The sequence below is a fragment of the Falco rusticolus genome, chromosome 4 (genome assembly GCF_015220075.1).
Source record: "Falco rusticolus isolate bFalRus1 chromosome 4, bFalRus1.pri, whole genome shotgun sequence".
NCBI lineage: Eukaryota > Metazoa > Chordata > Aves > Falconiformes > Falconidae > Falco > Falco rusticolus.
In genome coordinates this window covers 103,324,336-103,339,762 of record NC_051190.1, presented here as the reverse complement: position 1 = coordinate 103,339,762, position 15,427 = coordinate 103,324,336, and the positions used below count along the sequence as shown (strand labels likewise).

Sequence of the window (15,427 nt, the reverse complement as noted above, 5' to 3'; positions counted from 1 at the left end):
CTTATATATAAACAGTTCTATTTGTTGTCAGCGATTGATTTTATGAAGGAACTATTTTTTCCTCAAAGAAACTCAAACATATTTCTAGCAGAAGTGCATTTTGTTTAGTATCAGTAAGACTGTTTTAAGCACGTGCTTTAATCATTGCACAAAAAAAACTTGCAGGTGACTACTTTCTAGAAAATTTCAGGAATCTGAAATTGCTCAAGATTTTACTTCCTGAAAAATAAGGATGACTTCCACATTTTGATCTCTTACTTTTCCCATAAATGAAGACAAAAAAAGCCACATAGTTTTCTATACCAAAGAACAAACCAAAATCCCATACAATTTTTTTGAAGAGCCTCAATCTTAAAACAATTCATCCTGCTATTGCAAAAATTAGCATTTGTAACAGTGTGGTTTCTATAGCCAAAGACCACATTGCTGCATGGTGGAACAAGGAAACAAGAAGTCCACCTCCTTTTACAAAACTGCAGTCTGAAAATTTTTCAGTAGAAAAGTTTGGAGGAGAGCAGGTATGTTGCAGAGGGGCAGCTAAAAGCTAGGGAAAACCTAGCTGAAGTAAGCAACAAACAGAAGGTGTTTTTAAACACCCTGTAACCACAGCAAATCACTTTTCCTACCCAAAATGCACTGAACTCTCAGCTATCGCTACATCCAGGTGCCTCAGATGTTTCAAGGCACACCAAGCAGACACTCGCTGCTCAACTGAGTCCTCCACCTGGACAGCCAGCCCACAACCTACATTTAGCATTACTTTCTACTCCAGAAGGAAACTTTAAAGTGCCTTCTCACTACCCCAGCAGATTGGGCTATCACAAAGCCGTGGGAACAGGCAGCAGTGGGTTACCCTGCCCTTCAGCCCACGCTGCCCAGAAGTGGCTGCTGTGTGAAAGGAGACTTCCTCACATGGGGGCGAATGTGAAACAAGAACACCTTCCCCCAGTCACTCCTCTGTATGCCAAGAGATCAGACTGCTACACCTGCAGCTCTATTTTTGGGCAAATGCGAAACACTTAAGAGCAAGATGATTTTCAGTGATTATTAAGTAACATGTGTTGCAATCCAATGTCATTCTATCAGATTAATTTCAAGAAAAAAACCTTGATGTTGAAAAACAGCCTCAATAATTTTTGTTTTCCCAGAGCAAACATGGGGGTGGCAGTACAACAAACTAACCAAGGAAAGTTCAGCTATTGCAAACACCACCTTATGAGTGCACCAGCCTGTTCCTTGAAAAAGGAGAGGGGTTTTTTGGTTGGTTGGTTGGTTGGTTGGGGGGGGGGGGGGGGGGGGGGGGTGGTATCACAGACATTCATAAACAAAGACATCTCCTCTACTACCTAGGAAATCCAAAACTACTATTGTTGTGTACACTGTCATGATTACCCAAAAGCATGTTGCAGGTATATTGAACTCCAAAAGGCAGGGCAAAACTGCATAACAACAGCTGGACAAGCTTAACTTTAGTTCTAACTCCACAAAGCAGAGCACTTGGAAGTCCTCTAAATACAAGGACAGCTGTATTGAGTAGGTCTGTGCTCCCTTAAGTTTAACTACTCTTGTCTGAATAATGAATGGTTGCAGATAAAGATTTACTTACAAACACAAAAAGGAAAAAAATGAAACAAAAGCACAGGGGTATTTTTTCTTTATTCCCAATGAACAGGGCAAAACAACTTGCAGTTGCTTCACCTTGGCCAAAAACAAAGCCAGAAAGGCAAGGAGTATAATAGCAATGGAGAAAAAGTTAACTCTAAAAAGGCTGGAATTAATATTATTAGCATCAGTATCATTTTGAAAGTGACCACAACCTTTTACTTGAATATTGTTTTTAAAAGATTGAAAGGTACAATTATGTGACCTTCAAAGCTGTATCCAAACAAACATCTGTACCACACTTGAGCAAAGCTTGTTACAGAATTACTTTAAACCAATGATCAATAGAATTAGTAGACTGCTGGACCCTAAATTTAGTAACACAAAGCTCAAGAGATAATTGTTCATTTTAATCTAACATGACTTTATCCAAGCTTAGCTGTTCAAATCCATCAAGAGTATTTATCACACAAGGTCCTTATCAGTACAAAACAAATTTAAACATCAGGAGCTTGCTACATGTCTCCATCACATGGTTGGTCTTATTTGAAAAGCCAGTTTATATCAAGTCCTATAAAACCGACAATATAGAAAATGCTCTTTTTAAGTTCCCTGATTTCTACCCAAAGCTCCTACACGACGACTTCTAAAGTCTGAAAGAGATCAAAAACATGTATACAAAAATGCTCTCATGTGGCAACCCTGTTAAGTCCAATTCCACACAGAACTTTTTTTTTCTACTCATCATTTTGTTACTTAGATGTCTTTCAAGATTCATACAAAGAAGGACATTCTTCCCCGTGTTAACAAGAGAAAGCAAAGAAAGCCATGTTAATATCTATGAATTCTCAAATCCTGTTGCTTTGAAATCTGAACTGCAGAGATCATACATTAATTACAGTTCTAAAGGACATCTGGAGGTGGACTATCTGGTCCGATCTTCCTCAAAGGATAGCCAACTTCAAAGCTGAAGCCATCTTTCTGATCAGGTTGGTCAGGATGTCACCCAGCCAAGCTCTGAGTATCTGTAAGGACAGATAATCTACAGCTCTCCAGGCAACCTACTCCAACATATAATATGCTGCATGAAAAAGATTTCCGGATATCCAATCAGCACTTCCAATACCGCATCTTGCATGTGGTCCCCCCTCGCCCTTTCACTATGCACCCAACAAACGTCTGACTCCACCTTCTTGGCAAGTTCCCCCAACATTCTACTGAAGGCACAGACTCCATGACAATTACTACTTTTCCAAAAATCTTCACATAATCATCTGAGGACACATCACTTTTTACACACATACATTTTATTTATACACTAAAGCCTTTATTTAATCAAATAATGTCATAATCAATCTTGTCCCAGCATGGAAAAAATGGAGGATCTACAGGAGAGATTCTAATCTGTTCCTTCAGACCATAAAATCTGAAAAGCAGCAGCTGCTTGATGTCTTTAACTCACATCACCAAAACCACACTACCCTAATAGGAAGCATTTGAAATCTATCTTTATCTGATGCCTTGACATTAGTTCCCCTTACATCACAGGAAGTACTTACATGCACAAAAATAAGCTCAATGCAATTTATTAGTACACCTTGTAACTCTTCTGCCACAGCCCTGCTCCAAAGGTAGAAGCACACAAATGGGAAAAATAATCTTAGGTGGATGGAAGAAGTGAAGAGTGAGAACAAGAAGTGTCTTTTCACGCCCAAAAAAAAACTTACAGCCCAAAGGTCTTCTCCAAATATTCTCTGTTCTGGTGAAGCTTAGGGAACAAGTAGAATTCCTAGTTTACACACACATCCCCCATTTGTGTAAAGTTGATTTATTTATAATAAAAATTCTGAAAATCCGCTCAAGTCAGTAGTACACTGAAAATACTGCTACTATGTCAATTCTTTGATGTTCTGATTACAAGTAATGCCACATTTCTGAAGTATGCAAATAAATGTACAATTTAGTATTGATAGCTAAGTCCTCAGTGTGAGACAGAAACCAAGTATTTCAAAATAAACTGCATTATTTTAGCTTTTTTTATAAACTTGTCATATGAAACATTCCCAAGAAAGCGTCAAAATATTTTCTAAAGAATTAATGAAGTAAAATTGAATATAAAGTATTTTAATATAATCTTGGTCTCCCATGCATGACCAGACCATAAAAAAAACCCTATTACCACCAAGGATTTTTTTTTCTGTGCTTTGTCAAAATAATTATTTGACAAAAATTACCTCTTGCTTTCAGAATAAAGCATTTGAAATAAGATTTTCTAACCAAATCTGTACAAAGGAGTAAAGAAAATTCATTCACAGGACAGTTACATGCCATAGCTGGAGCCCAAAGAGTCTCCACAGTACAGCATATTTTAGAATCTGTTAAAACTCCTGCACTGCAGTCTGAAATCTCCTGTTGCTCCTGGTAATTAAGCATATCTGAGAATATGCTCTTTATACTAAAATACTTGGACAGATAAAATTGAGAAGCGTAATCCAAAGATCTAGTATGTAGAGCATATGGTAAAGCAGCTCAGTAGGAGTGTTTCCTCACTACACAATGAAAGCATCATATTTTGTTGACTGGTAGAAGCAGTAAATGCCAGATTTCTCATTACACACAAGTGATTTTTTTTCTGGTTTAAAGCCAAATAGGACTTGGTAGTGGCGGTCAAAAAAAAAATGCACTGAATACTCCCATCTGACAATCAACAACATTCAAGAAGGCGTTATCAGTAATGACATTAGACGTGCAGGTAGTGACACCGATAGGAAAAGCTCAGTGCCAGCTGCCAGAGCTGCACAGGGATCCTGGCACAGCAGGTCCACCCCAGGTCTCTGTGGCCCACCGCCAGCATCCACCGCCCTTGGCAGGCAGAGGAGCCAGCACCGGTACCTGCGGGAGCGGTGGCTGGCTCCTGCCCTTGCACTGCACAGCCGAGTCAGACCAACTCGCTCGAGGTTCTTGGTCCCACCCGCCTCCGCAGCAGAGCTCAGAAAAAGACACACACATACCTACGGTAGTTTCACAGTTGTTTCTGTTGGAGGGGAGAAAACCTAGAAACACGCAAATCAAGCAAAAGTCCCATTATGATCAAAGACTGGCCCTTCACCCATTATAAAGAAAGTGATGCTCTCAGCCCTTAGTGGATGCCATACCCTGTAAGGACACAAGGCCTCCGCATTCGTAACACTGCCCTTGTGAAGTATTTCAAAAGAAACATTTGCAAAGATTTTCCCACTTCATCCATGGGCCACAAAAACATTCTCATTACACGTTTGACTACACTGCTTTCAGGTGCAACTGCTGCACACAGCCTTAAAGGGATCAGCTTGCCCCCAAACGCGTCTATTTCCTGATATTTTAAGATATGAAGAATATTACAGAGAGAATCTTGCCTCCTGTAGGAGTTACCCTTTCTAAGCAAAAAGCTCAAACTTTCTTTATAAAATCACAAATAAAAAAAAGTCTCATACTTTAAAAGCTTTAATGGCTGTGAAACATTAGCTTTCAGTGAACTGCAAATGGAGAAGTCATCCACTCAGACTTCCAACATCCATCAAGTCACAGGTTTAGCCAATTTTGGAACAACTGATTTTAAAGGGATTAAAAATAGTAAGATAAATATTATGAAAAGCTGTCAAGAAACAACAGGCTGCAGAATCAAGTACAGTCTCCTATTTCTTCTGCCTAATCAAAAATTTTAAAATTTGAGCAATCTGAGGCCAGCAAGTTCACTGAAAGTTTTATGTTTCAATTGATGCTGTTTGGCAAAACTTTCATTTTATGGCTGTGCTACTTGAATAACAATTTTACGTATGTTTGAGATTACAAACTGCAGCTAGTTACCTTTCTGTAACGTTTCTGATGCAGCCAGAACAGAAACATTACATAATGTTCTGAGATAAAAGAGGTGTAAAAAATTTAAAAACTGTTAGGATGCAGTTTGTGTCAAACTTATTAAAAAGCATTGCTTCCATCTTAGTCTATTTTACAATAAATATTTATTTTACATGTTTACATAAAAGGCATTTGTTTTGAATGGCATCCATTTTAAAAACAACTCTGTTTTAAGAAGAAGTGCTAAAATTAGCATGGACATTTCCAAAAATGAATTTTAAACAAGTATAAGCAAAGTTATTGTCTGCTGCAGATGTTCTCATGAACTGATTCAAGTTTAAACGCTGATGCACACCAAAAAAAACATTGCTACATGATAGTCAATGTGATAGAACAATTTTGTCTGTTTTGAAGGTGACTATTAGATAATCTAGCCCTACTTGTTAGAAACTGCAACAACTCAAGGGTATTCATATACACCACTGTCTTCTACCTCCACAGAAAACGTACCATATTGAAAAACCTTACACTTTGCTGCACTACATTCTTCAAAGATTATTTTCACATAAGCTTCAGTATTTATATAAAGATCTTCTACTTTAAACTGGCTACATAAGAAAGGAAGCATAGCTAAAATTAATTTTATTTTTCCCTACACATTTATCCCAGTTCCTGTGAAGGAATCACTGAAATTACTGAAGTCTAAATCTCCCATAAAGCAACACTTAGTCATAATACAGATCTAAGTTATTACAAAAGCTGTCTTCTCTGAGAATGTTTTCCTTAAAGTAGAATAGAGTATCATACAGATTTATACATCATACATACACCACATTTTTTAAACAAAAATAAAATCAAAATAGTAATACTGTTTTTATTCTAATGAATTACTTACGATGTATGTAAAAATGCTGACTTAGTTTCAATATGAATACCACCACTCAGTCCCAACTGAGTCAGGAAGATTGTAAAAGTTGGGTAACATCATCTTTAGCAAGACGAAACATCCTGTCAGCAGCTATTCGTAAACGGAAGGGTTGATGGGTGCTCAGATGGGTTCCTTAGCTGGTGAGACCATTCAACAAATAAAAAATTAACAACTGTCTCAAGGACACTCATTAGGAAGATGTATTGTAGAGTAATGAGTCATTTCCCTCAAAGGTGAGGACAACAGTGATATCAAAACTGCTAAAAAAAAAAATTTTTTTTTTTCATTTATACAATTGTTATCTAGCTAAAGAATATGAATTTTGGGGTGGACTAGTCTATGCTTCTTTTTACACTCAGCTCTGGTTAGGTCACCATCAAGAAATCTCATAATGTAAAAAAAAAGAAAGTCAGTCTCTTGTCTCAACTTAGTACTAAGCTCCACTTGCCAGGAGCTTACAGTATGTCTTTCCAGAAATTTGCATGTAACTTAACATGCAAGTAAAAATTTCAGAATTTATAGTAACATGCATACTTAATATATTTGTATACTCAGTATACTTCATAGACTTACTATATTTGTATAGCAATTTTTAATATTGTAATACTGTGTTTGGAAGAATCAGAAACAACTCCCAAAAATAAGGTAGAAATCAGCAATACCCCCCTGCCTCCAAAAGCAACAACACATCAACACTGAAAATCGTGTCTAGTCTCTTCAGGTGCCCTATTGAGTTTTACATCTACACAACCAGGTTGCCAACTTTCCCTCTCAAAAGGCAGTCTAAAACAGTTTTGATAGTGTTTGTTAAGGATTTACCTTCGTGATGGACACCACAAATAATAAAATAAGCCGAGGGCAATTATTCTTTCTACATAGGAATCTGAATATTGCATAAATGAACAGAACAAGGGGTCTTGAGGAACTTGCGTGCGGACTCTAATACAGGATTCCCATAGTAACAGATATTGTAACTAAATTTTCAAGATGTGTGACAAAGCTGTAGCAATACAGCCTAATTCCAAAATTCACTTCATCAAGATTGCGTTAAAAAAAAAAAAAAATCTTACTAGGAAAACACCTCAGTTTTTGTGACTTCGAGAAGCACTGATGACAGCTAACATTTATTTCTAAATTATAAGGACAAAATATCCTGCACTAACAAAAGTGGTGCAAGTGAACATTTTCTTGATGTTGCATATGATTCAGAGTACGTTTCATATACCTGACCAGCTGCACTGTGTCTGAAGAGACATGGTTTTGCTTCCTCTCAGTTCAACTCAAACTAAGGAGCAGGAACAATCTTTCCAGTTCAGGGGTATCACTACAGGATGGATGAAAGTTGCTCTGCAAGCATCATTAATGAGCATCCTAAATTATTTTTTGTTTCAGCCGCAGTTACATATCCCATTTTTCTACTTTTTGACCACATAAAAAGATAGAGCTTAGCATGATAAACAGCATTCAAAATTATTTTCTGTTAAACACACTTTTTTTTCTAGACCATTAAGGGGTCTCTTCAAGGTTCAAGCATGCATGCTGTAGCTTCAGAAGGGCAAGAAACTTGTTCGGTACTGCCTAAATTAGCATAGCCATTCACAGAACATGAAAATGTAAATACTAAGCACAATCTTAAAATGCCAGCAACTATGAAGTCCTGTTCCATTACCTGTATTTACCTGCTCCTGTACAATTTTTTTATTTTACAGAACTATTCATGGGTTTTGATCAGCTGCAATTTGGATGCATCTAAAAAGGCAGAATAATAGTAAACCTGTCACCTGAAAAAAACCTTAGCAGGACACTCTACTACAAGTTCCCATATAAGTTCTCTTAGTTTCCCAAATCCCTTTCATAATACTGAAACAATTTCTAACTACTCATAACACGATGAACTGCAAAACACTCGTACAGCAAGTTTTCTACTTTGATATAGAATATTCACTTCTAGAGGTGGAAAAACTGCACAACTGTTTAATGACCTGTCCTTATCAACTAAGATTAACTGAAAAGCACAGCTGTTTTCTTAAAGGGAAAATAAGGCTCTAAACCATCAAGGTAGCAGAGATAATAGGGTCACTTGAAATGTAAACACTACTTACACCTGGCCACATGACAGTGTGAGAGTACAGTAACTATTAAATCTTGAAAGCTGCTTCTTGGATTTAAGCCACGGAAAACTTGTCTACTGAGACACACACTCTTGACCTCAGATTGTTTCTGGAACAAGACTTCTGTTATGTGTAAACTCCTTATCTCTGCTACACCTGCAACTGCTAAGAGTAACAGAATAGATCCTTTTTCCCTTAAGCTGTACCTAGTAAATGTATCCCCGAATCAAGGTGAAAATTAACTACACATTTAAAAAGGTAGGTCCTGGTAATATCAAGCCAAACATACAAACTCAGGTTTAAGAAAGCTTTCCTTTAACATGGTTCTTAGCAGAAATCACCTTTTACAAGACAGCATGAAATACCTCTGCCACTACCATTCCTGCCTTACTTCCACCTCCTGCCTTACTTTGTTACTACTCTTACTCATTGCAGCTCAGAGAGTCTGACATCAAGTTAAGAACATCGGGTACTCTTAAACAGGTTATTTTAAGGTGTTAATCCCCGTTCTAGCTCTTCTGTAAACTGGCATTTGTTATTTCAAAGCAAGGTCTTACAGCTTCAGTAAGAAAGCAGCACCTTTATTTAGTACACACACTGTCTGCCCACAATTGCAGTTTACCATCTCTACCCATTTCTCATTTACAGGAATAGAGTTACGAAACAAGTAGCCTGTGCCTAACCTTTCTAACCTAAACACTGTCACTCCAGATACATACCACACTTTCCCTGCCACCACAAACAGAATGCAGAGCTTGAGAAGCCCTAACTCTTAAGAACTGTTTTCCACTTCAGCATCTCACCCTGTTTTCATTAATATTTCATCACAACATTTCCAGAAAATGGAAGTATGCAATACTGACGATACCAACAAAACTTTGCTTTAGTATTAGTAACAAAATCATGCCTTCTACAGCATCAAATCCATCAACTTTGGTTTGTACAGGCTTTAAAGCAGTTAAGTGTCACCTGTCCATGCTGGTTTTTAAAGGTTTGGTGTTTCACATCATAACTGAACTGCATTAACTGCTTGCTGCCTCTCCTCAAAAATGAGTCAACACATACTTCTGGAAAAGTTCCAAGTTCCTAGAACTCTTTTCCAAGTCACCACAAAAACAAGCTGGAAGACTGGACTGAAACAGTTTTCAGGTCTTAAAACACTTAAAATACCCAATGCTTAACTATAGGTCTTCCTAAGCCACAAGAAAACATTCGTAAGTCAGTAATGAAAAATAATACTATCCAGAGGTTTTTTACTGCTTGCAGCCAACAATTCCATTTCTCCCCTTGCATGACTTTAATACCAGAATTAAAAACAAAACCCCAAAATCCCACATACCTACTTTAATCATAGTAGCCTAAAAATAATGCTCTCATAAACAGAGCTGTAAGTTCAAATAAACTTATCCTCTAAGACATTCCATATCTAAAGGATCTCTTCTGTGAATCTCAGATTAGCTAACTATGAGTCATACACAACTGTACTTACATACCTTTCTCTTTTGTACAGGAAAGTAAAAACTTCTCTTCCTTTCTTTGGACCAGTTTCCACTGATAAAAGTTAAAAATACATGCCATCCCTCCCTTTCCCCATTCTATCATTTGAGGGAGGGAAAGCACCAATTGTCTTACACATATGTAAGATACTACAAAATATAGGTAATCATCAAAAATAATTCCTACTTGAATATGAAAACCTGTGCCTATATGAAGCTTCAGAAATGTGATAATCATACTGGAATACATCTTTCATGTCAGATACTTCTTAGTTATTTGTTTAACCTCTGTATAGCCAGCCCTCTTTCACACTGAGACACTTAACACTGGATCACTCCAAAGCGTGTGAAAGGCAGCCAAAGGAGAAGTAAGGTGCATGGCTAAGAGCAAGGTGAGGACAGTGAGATCTCCTCCTTCCAACAGCTGTTATTTGACTCAATTGCTCATGAAACTAAAAGTCTGTTTCACCTTCATTTAGTCCTCTGGGCACGGGTAAGGCTGGGATATCTTCCACCATCAGCAATGCAAGTGCTTGAATTGCCTCAAGCAGCCTGAACCCCCTCCCAGCATCTTGTGTAAGCAGTGGTGGACTGGCTGAAGCACTCTGAAAAACGTGCTATGAAAGAGACTGGGGAAGTGAAATCGCTGCATGTTCCCATGTCATTCTTCTCATGTCATTCTCCGTGGTTGAGGCATTACAGCTGTTCACAACCCCAGCTGCACTGCACACCACTCCAGCTGAATGCCTGCTTCCCCTTAACCCCCTGCCTCCCTGCAAAACACACACATGCATTTTCTGGGTCATCTCTCAGAGGAAAGCAAGAGAAGAAAATGGAAGAGGAGATAGCTTAAATCTGCACTGAAGATTTAACTGCAGAAACAGACACGACTAGTTTCACCACAGCTCAACCTTATCTAAACTGGGCTGTTGCAGCCTCCACTGCTGCACCTCTCAGCCTCATATTCACACTTCCCTTCCCCGGTCAGCACTGGCACACATCCATCTGCATGGCAAACTGGTTTGGGGCGCTCAGCCGCTGAGAATTTTTTTTATTATTTTCCTTTGGCAGGACTGTTACATTTTCTGCTGGTTAACGTACCTAAGCATGCTTATGGTACAGTCAGACAAACTGTCAGTACAAGATGGAAAATAGTAACAGACTGAAAGGAACAGAGCAAGAGTATGACTACAACAGCAACAAACAACTTTAACCACTTTAATCTGTCTCGTTAGGCCACAGTATAAGAAAATGTGACAACAACCTAAAAATCAACATTTCTCAGCTAGAAACTGCTGCTATAATGGCTCTCTGATGTTCTGAACCAGTAACACTCAGTACTGTCAGGAAACATTGCTTGGTGAATCTATGGATATTTTTCTAGCATTTTGCAAATGTTAATTAAGCTTCAGAGCATTCTATGTGAAAGGTGAATAAATAAGATTTTAACACTGAATCTCCCTAGCTTTTCCCTCTCGCTTTGCTAAATAGCATCCAAGAATCTTCATCCTTATCTACTTCGTTTTTTGAGTCACTAAGAAATTGTTTCTTCGATGAAGTATCCAATTTTGCATTTTGCTACATGAAAATGCCATTTTTCTTGCTAAATGCAGGATCCTGAAACAAATAATGAAGACTAACAGAATTCCATAATGCTTAACTGACTGCAGAATGTACAGTTTACCATGGAACGAGAACCACTGTTACCTGTTCAGACTCTCAGTATTTAAAATGCACGGACGCACTCACAAGGATAATGAACTTTCCCGCGTTTTGATTCTGTAGAACTTTACATCACGTGTGCTTGGAAATTTCTTACTGACAGCAATCAGTTTGTAAAACATACAATCTCAGAAGCAAGCTTTCCTTGGAAATCTTCATAATTTTTATTTTTTGAGGGTTTTTAATATATTTTTTTTTTTCTGTAACAGATTTGAGTAACAGTGGGTATTAGCATGCAGAGAGACAAAAAACTGGGCAGGTCATCTGCTGTTCACTGGGCTTATTCCTAGAATTTCATGATGGTCATGAAATTCTGATTCCTTTTAGTGATACTGGTTGCATTTGAAAGAAAATGGATCTTTTATCCCAAGGCAAAAAAATGCATGTTAAGCAACAGAAAGCCACCACAAACTTACTCTCTAGTTCTTCCTTCTCAAAGTTTGTATTGATAGTAGAGCTGATTTTGCCCATATCCACAACAGCTTCTTCATCATGACCCTGAAGAAACAAGATGCCAGTTAATTAAAACTAAATAAACTGATTTTTTCTAAATTCCTAAATATATTCTACAGTTATGAAGTTGTTTCTCAAAGTTTTCTAAAACACCACACTTACACCTCTTAGAAACTGAGAAAGAAAATGTCACTGAAAATCTACCCACGCAATTCTTAAGAAAACATTACCCTGTATTGAAGGAAAACCAGAGTAAACAGATAAGCTAAATAACATGCAATTTCCTTTTGTGATGTTTTTAATTTCATCATATCAAAGATCAGGACATATTTCAGCAGTGCAATATTCTTTTTGTTTTACATTCAATAGCAATTAATGAACTTCAATAAAATAACTGGCAAATATTAAAAAAGTTACATGAGGTAACACTCAGGTTCTCAAACCCATTTGCTCAGGGGACAAACCCTGTGTGACAATTTCCAGCGCAGGTAAGCAGCTTTTGTGAACCAAATGTTACACAAAAGGAGTGGCAAAAGAGTTAAGTTACACAGCTTGGGGGTCCCTCCTAGACTAACAGTCAAAATAATGGTTTCACTCAGCTTTCAACAGGCAGCTTGTTAACCTCATCCCTATCTAATTAACATTAGGAAACAGCAGTTGCAAGACTATCTTTTCAGATCCCATTACTACTGAAACCATGCCACTCGTAACACAAAAGCATGGTATTTGAAATAGATGCAGGCTCAAGATTGAGGCTTATCTTTGAATGTGTCCCCTAATCACATTTGTCACATCACTAAAGCAGACCTTTAAACACTGCCTTTTGCTCCATCTTGACTAAAATAAACCTTAAAATAACTGTGCAGTAGGAAACTCGGAATCTCATCTCAGACTTCACACCGAACCAACATTAAAGTTGCCTTTCTCCAAGTGTTTGCTTTCCTTAAAATACAGTCCACTTATAACAGCTCACAAATGACGGCCTCCTGGCAGAACTCTTCTCCAAAAGAACTGCTGCCTACCATAGGAGTAAGGCTTTGCTTTACATCTAACTATGTATCATGGCAAGCTAACGGCTGAATACTGTCCCTGCTCTTTCTGCTCCCTTGGGCACACACTTTTTTCCTTGTCAGATCTATCAATCGTGAAGTCAAATACAAAGAGCTGAAGCAGTGCATTTTATGTTTTTAACATCTTAGCCTTCCACTGGATCAGTTCACCAACATGACTTTTCTCGTGGCTGTACGACAGCCAGATATACCACAAATACCTGTTTGATCAACGTAAATGCACCAGTGGGCTGCTGCCAGAAGTGATCACCGTGGGATCTGTGATAATGGTTTCATAAAGAGAAAACAGAAGCCTGAACCAGGAATCTTATAGCGACTGGATACCCTAACAGTGTTGACATTCACCTAACTTTGATCTTAGAATTAATCAATAGTGCAATGCTTCTATATATAGAACAGATTTGTCATCTCATGGAGAAGCAACAAGGATGAAAAACAACAAACCTGTGTAACAGCTACAAGCTAAAACACTGTTGGCAACCCCTACCAAATAAAAAAATTTTTTGGAACACATAGCTCCTTAGTCTTAATAAAAGATCTCTCATAGTATATTGTGTGCTTGTACACACACACACAAAAAAAAAAGTCCAGATCTTTGTTAACTATTGAGGGAAGTAGATTAAAGAATATGAAGATGGCAAACGGCACATATAGGAAAAAAGGGCTTTTTTCAGATTAGGTTTAAAAAAAGTTAACAGTTAGTTATAAAAAATAAAAAGCAGCTGGCACTGTGTAAATAAATAAGCAAGATACAAAAAAAGACTGGCACATAGTTTTCAGAGGTTTATGCTGCTAAGTAATGATTGATTCTGAGCTGTGTCCCCAAGAATGGAGTTTTCAAGGCAGGCTTACACAGTAACATAACTTTGTTGCCACTACTGCATTACAAAAGCAGAGTTTTGCAGGCATGGTAGAAAAACCACAATTCCTGCACACTCCAGACAGCCACAATTTAAAAATTCAGGTGGTTAAACTGCAGTTGTGCCTGATGGCAGATCTGTGAAAATGTTACAAGGACCTATTAAAAAAGAAGAATCAAGAAATGTAGACAGCATCGTGGTAATAAGATGGGACACACACACACACCCCCCAACGGGACAGGGGGAAATAGTACATTCCTGTCTCCTACACACCAAAATGAAATTATAGAGCTGTCTAGAAGATGCCTTCATCATGTAATCGACCTCTGTCATCTCACTGATAACCGTTCTGGAGGCAGGGGGGGAAATAACAGTTGCAAAGTGAGTCTTGGCTCTTACCTTTCGTGAAGATAGATCTTCCAACACAACTTGGGGGAAAAAAAAACATTGAACGTGCATCAACCCAGTATCAAAAAGAGGCCTCTAAGCAGCAGCATTAAAAAGCTTTTAAGTTAACAATCTTTTGAGGCACCAAATAAGTACAGCAAAACATTTAACTGCATTGGTAAGGCTGTAACACTAGCAAGGCCTCAAGCATACCTACCTTCCAATTCATCTCAGGGACACAATCAAAATGATAGGACTGTAGTGCACTCCAGCTCACAGAAACAGACACACACACAAATCCTTCATGTCACTAGAAAACTCAAAATAGACGGAAACAGAAAATCCTCTAAATTATCCTGAGTGTCTTATAATATGAAAGAGAAAAAACCCTAATACTAGGAAGAGTGCTATCAAAACCTCTTCCACAATAAGCTTCATTGTTACAGCCACAGACTGCTCAAGTGCCCTGCACCTAACTCTCCCTGCCCCCTAAAGTTCTTCTAGGACACTTGGAAGCTTCCCAGACAACACAGGTTTTGAACAACAAGGGAAGACAACATTTTTCTCCAGATTATACAAACTACTGTGTACTGGTAGAAAATTACATACACACTGTGGAAAATACACATGCGAGAAAAGATTTTTATCTCCCAATAACAATTTGAACTTGCTGTATGCCTCATACTGTGTTATTAATATTTATCACCCTTTGCTGTAGCAACAGAGACACTTTGCCAACCTTATACATACAGAAGCAGCTTTCAAAACCACATCAGGTGAAAGTAACATGTTTTTTGAGATTAGATTACAGAGAGGCATGCATGCCCTTGCAAACCATTCTATCCCTATCTCAAACTACTCGACATATGCAAAGACTCTTCCAAGAATAAACCATTAGCAACCACAAATATCATACATGAAGAAAGCATATCCTTTACAGCCTTTGTTTAGAAAAAACACA

The 15,427-nt window shown here is 37.9% G+C and overlaps 1 protein-coding gene across 4 annotated transcripts in view; it reads right to left on the bottom strand.

Annotated features, from left to right (window-relative positions):
• Positions 1 to 15,427, bottom strand: part of SLC4A7 (solute carrier family 4 member 7) — a 97,638-nt gene that overhangs the window by 49,799 nt on the left and 32,412 nt on the right. For all 4 annotated transcript variants that reach the window (XM_037383047.1, XM_037383049.1, XM_037383051.1 and 1 more), the window contains exon 2: positions 12,113 to 12,194. In XM_037383047.1, the coding sequence (XP_037238944.1) occupies positions 12,113 to 12,194 (82 nt within the window). The remainder of the gene's footprint in view (positions 1 to 12,112; positions 12,195 to 15,427) is intronic.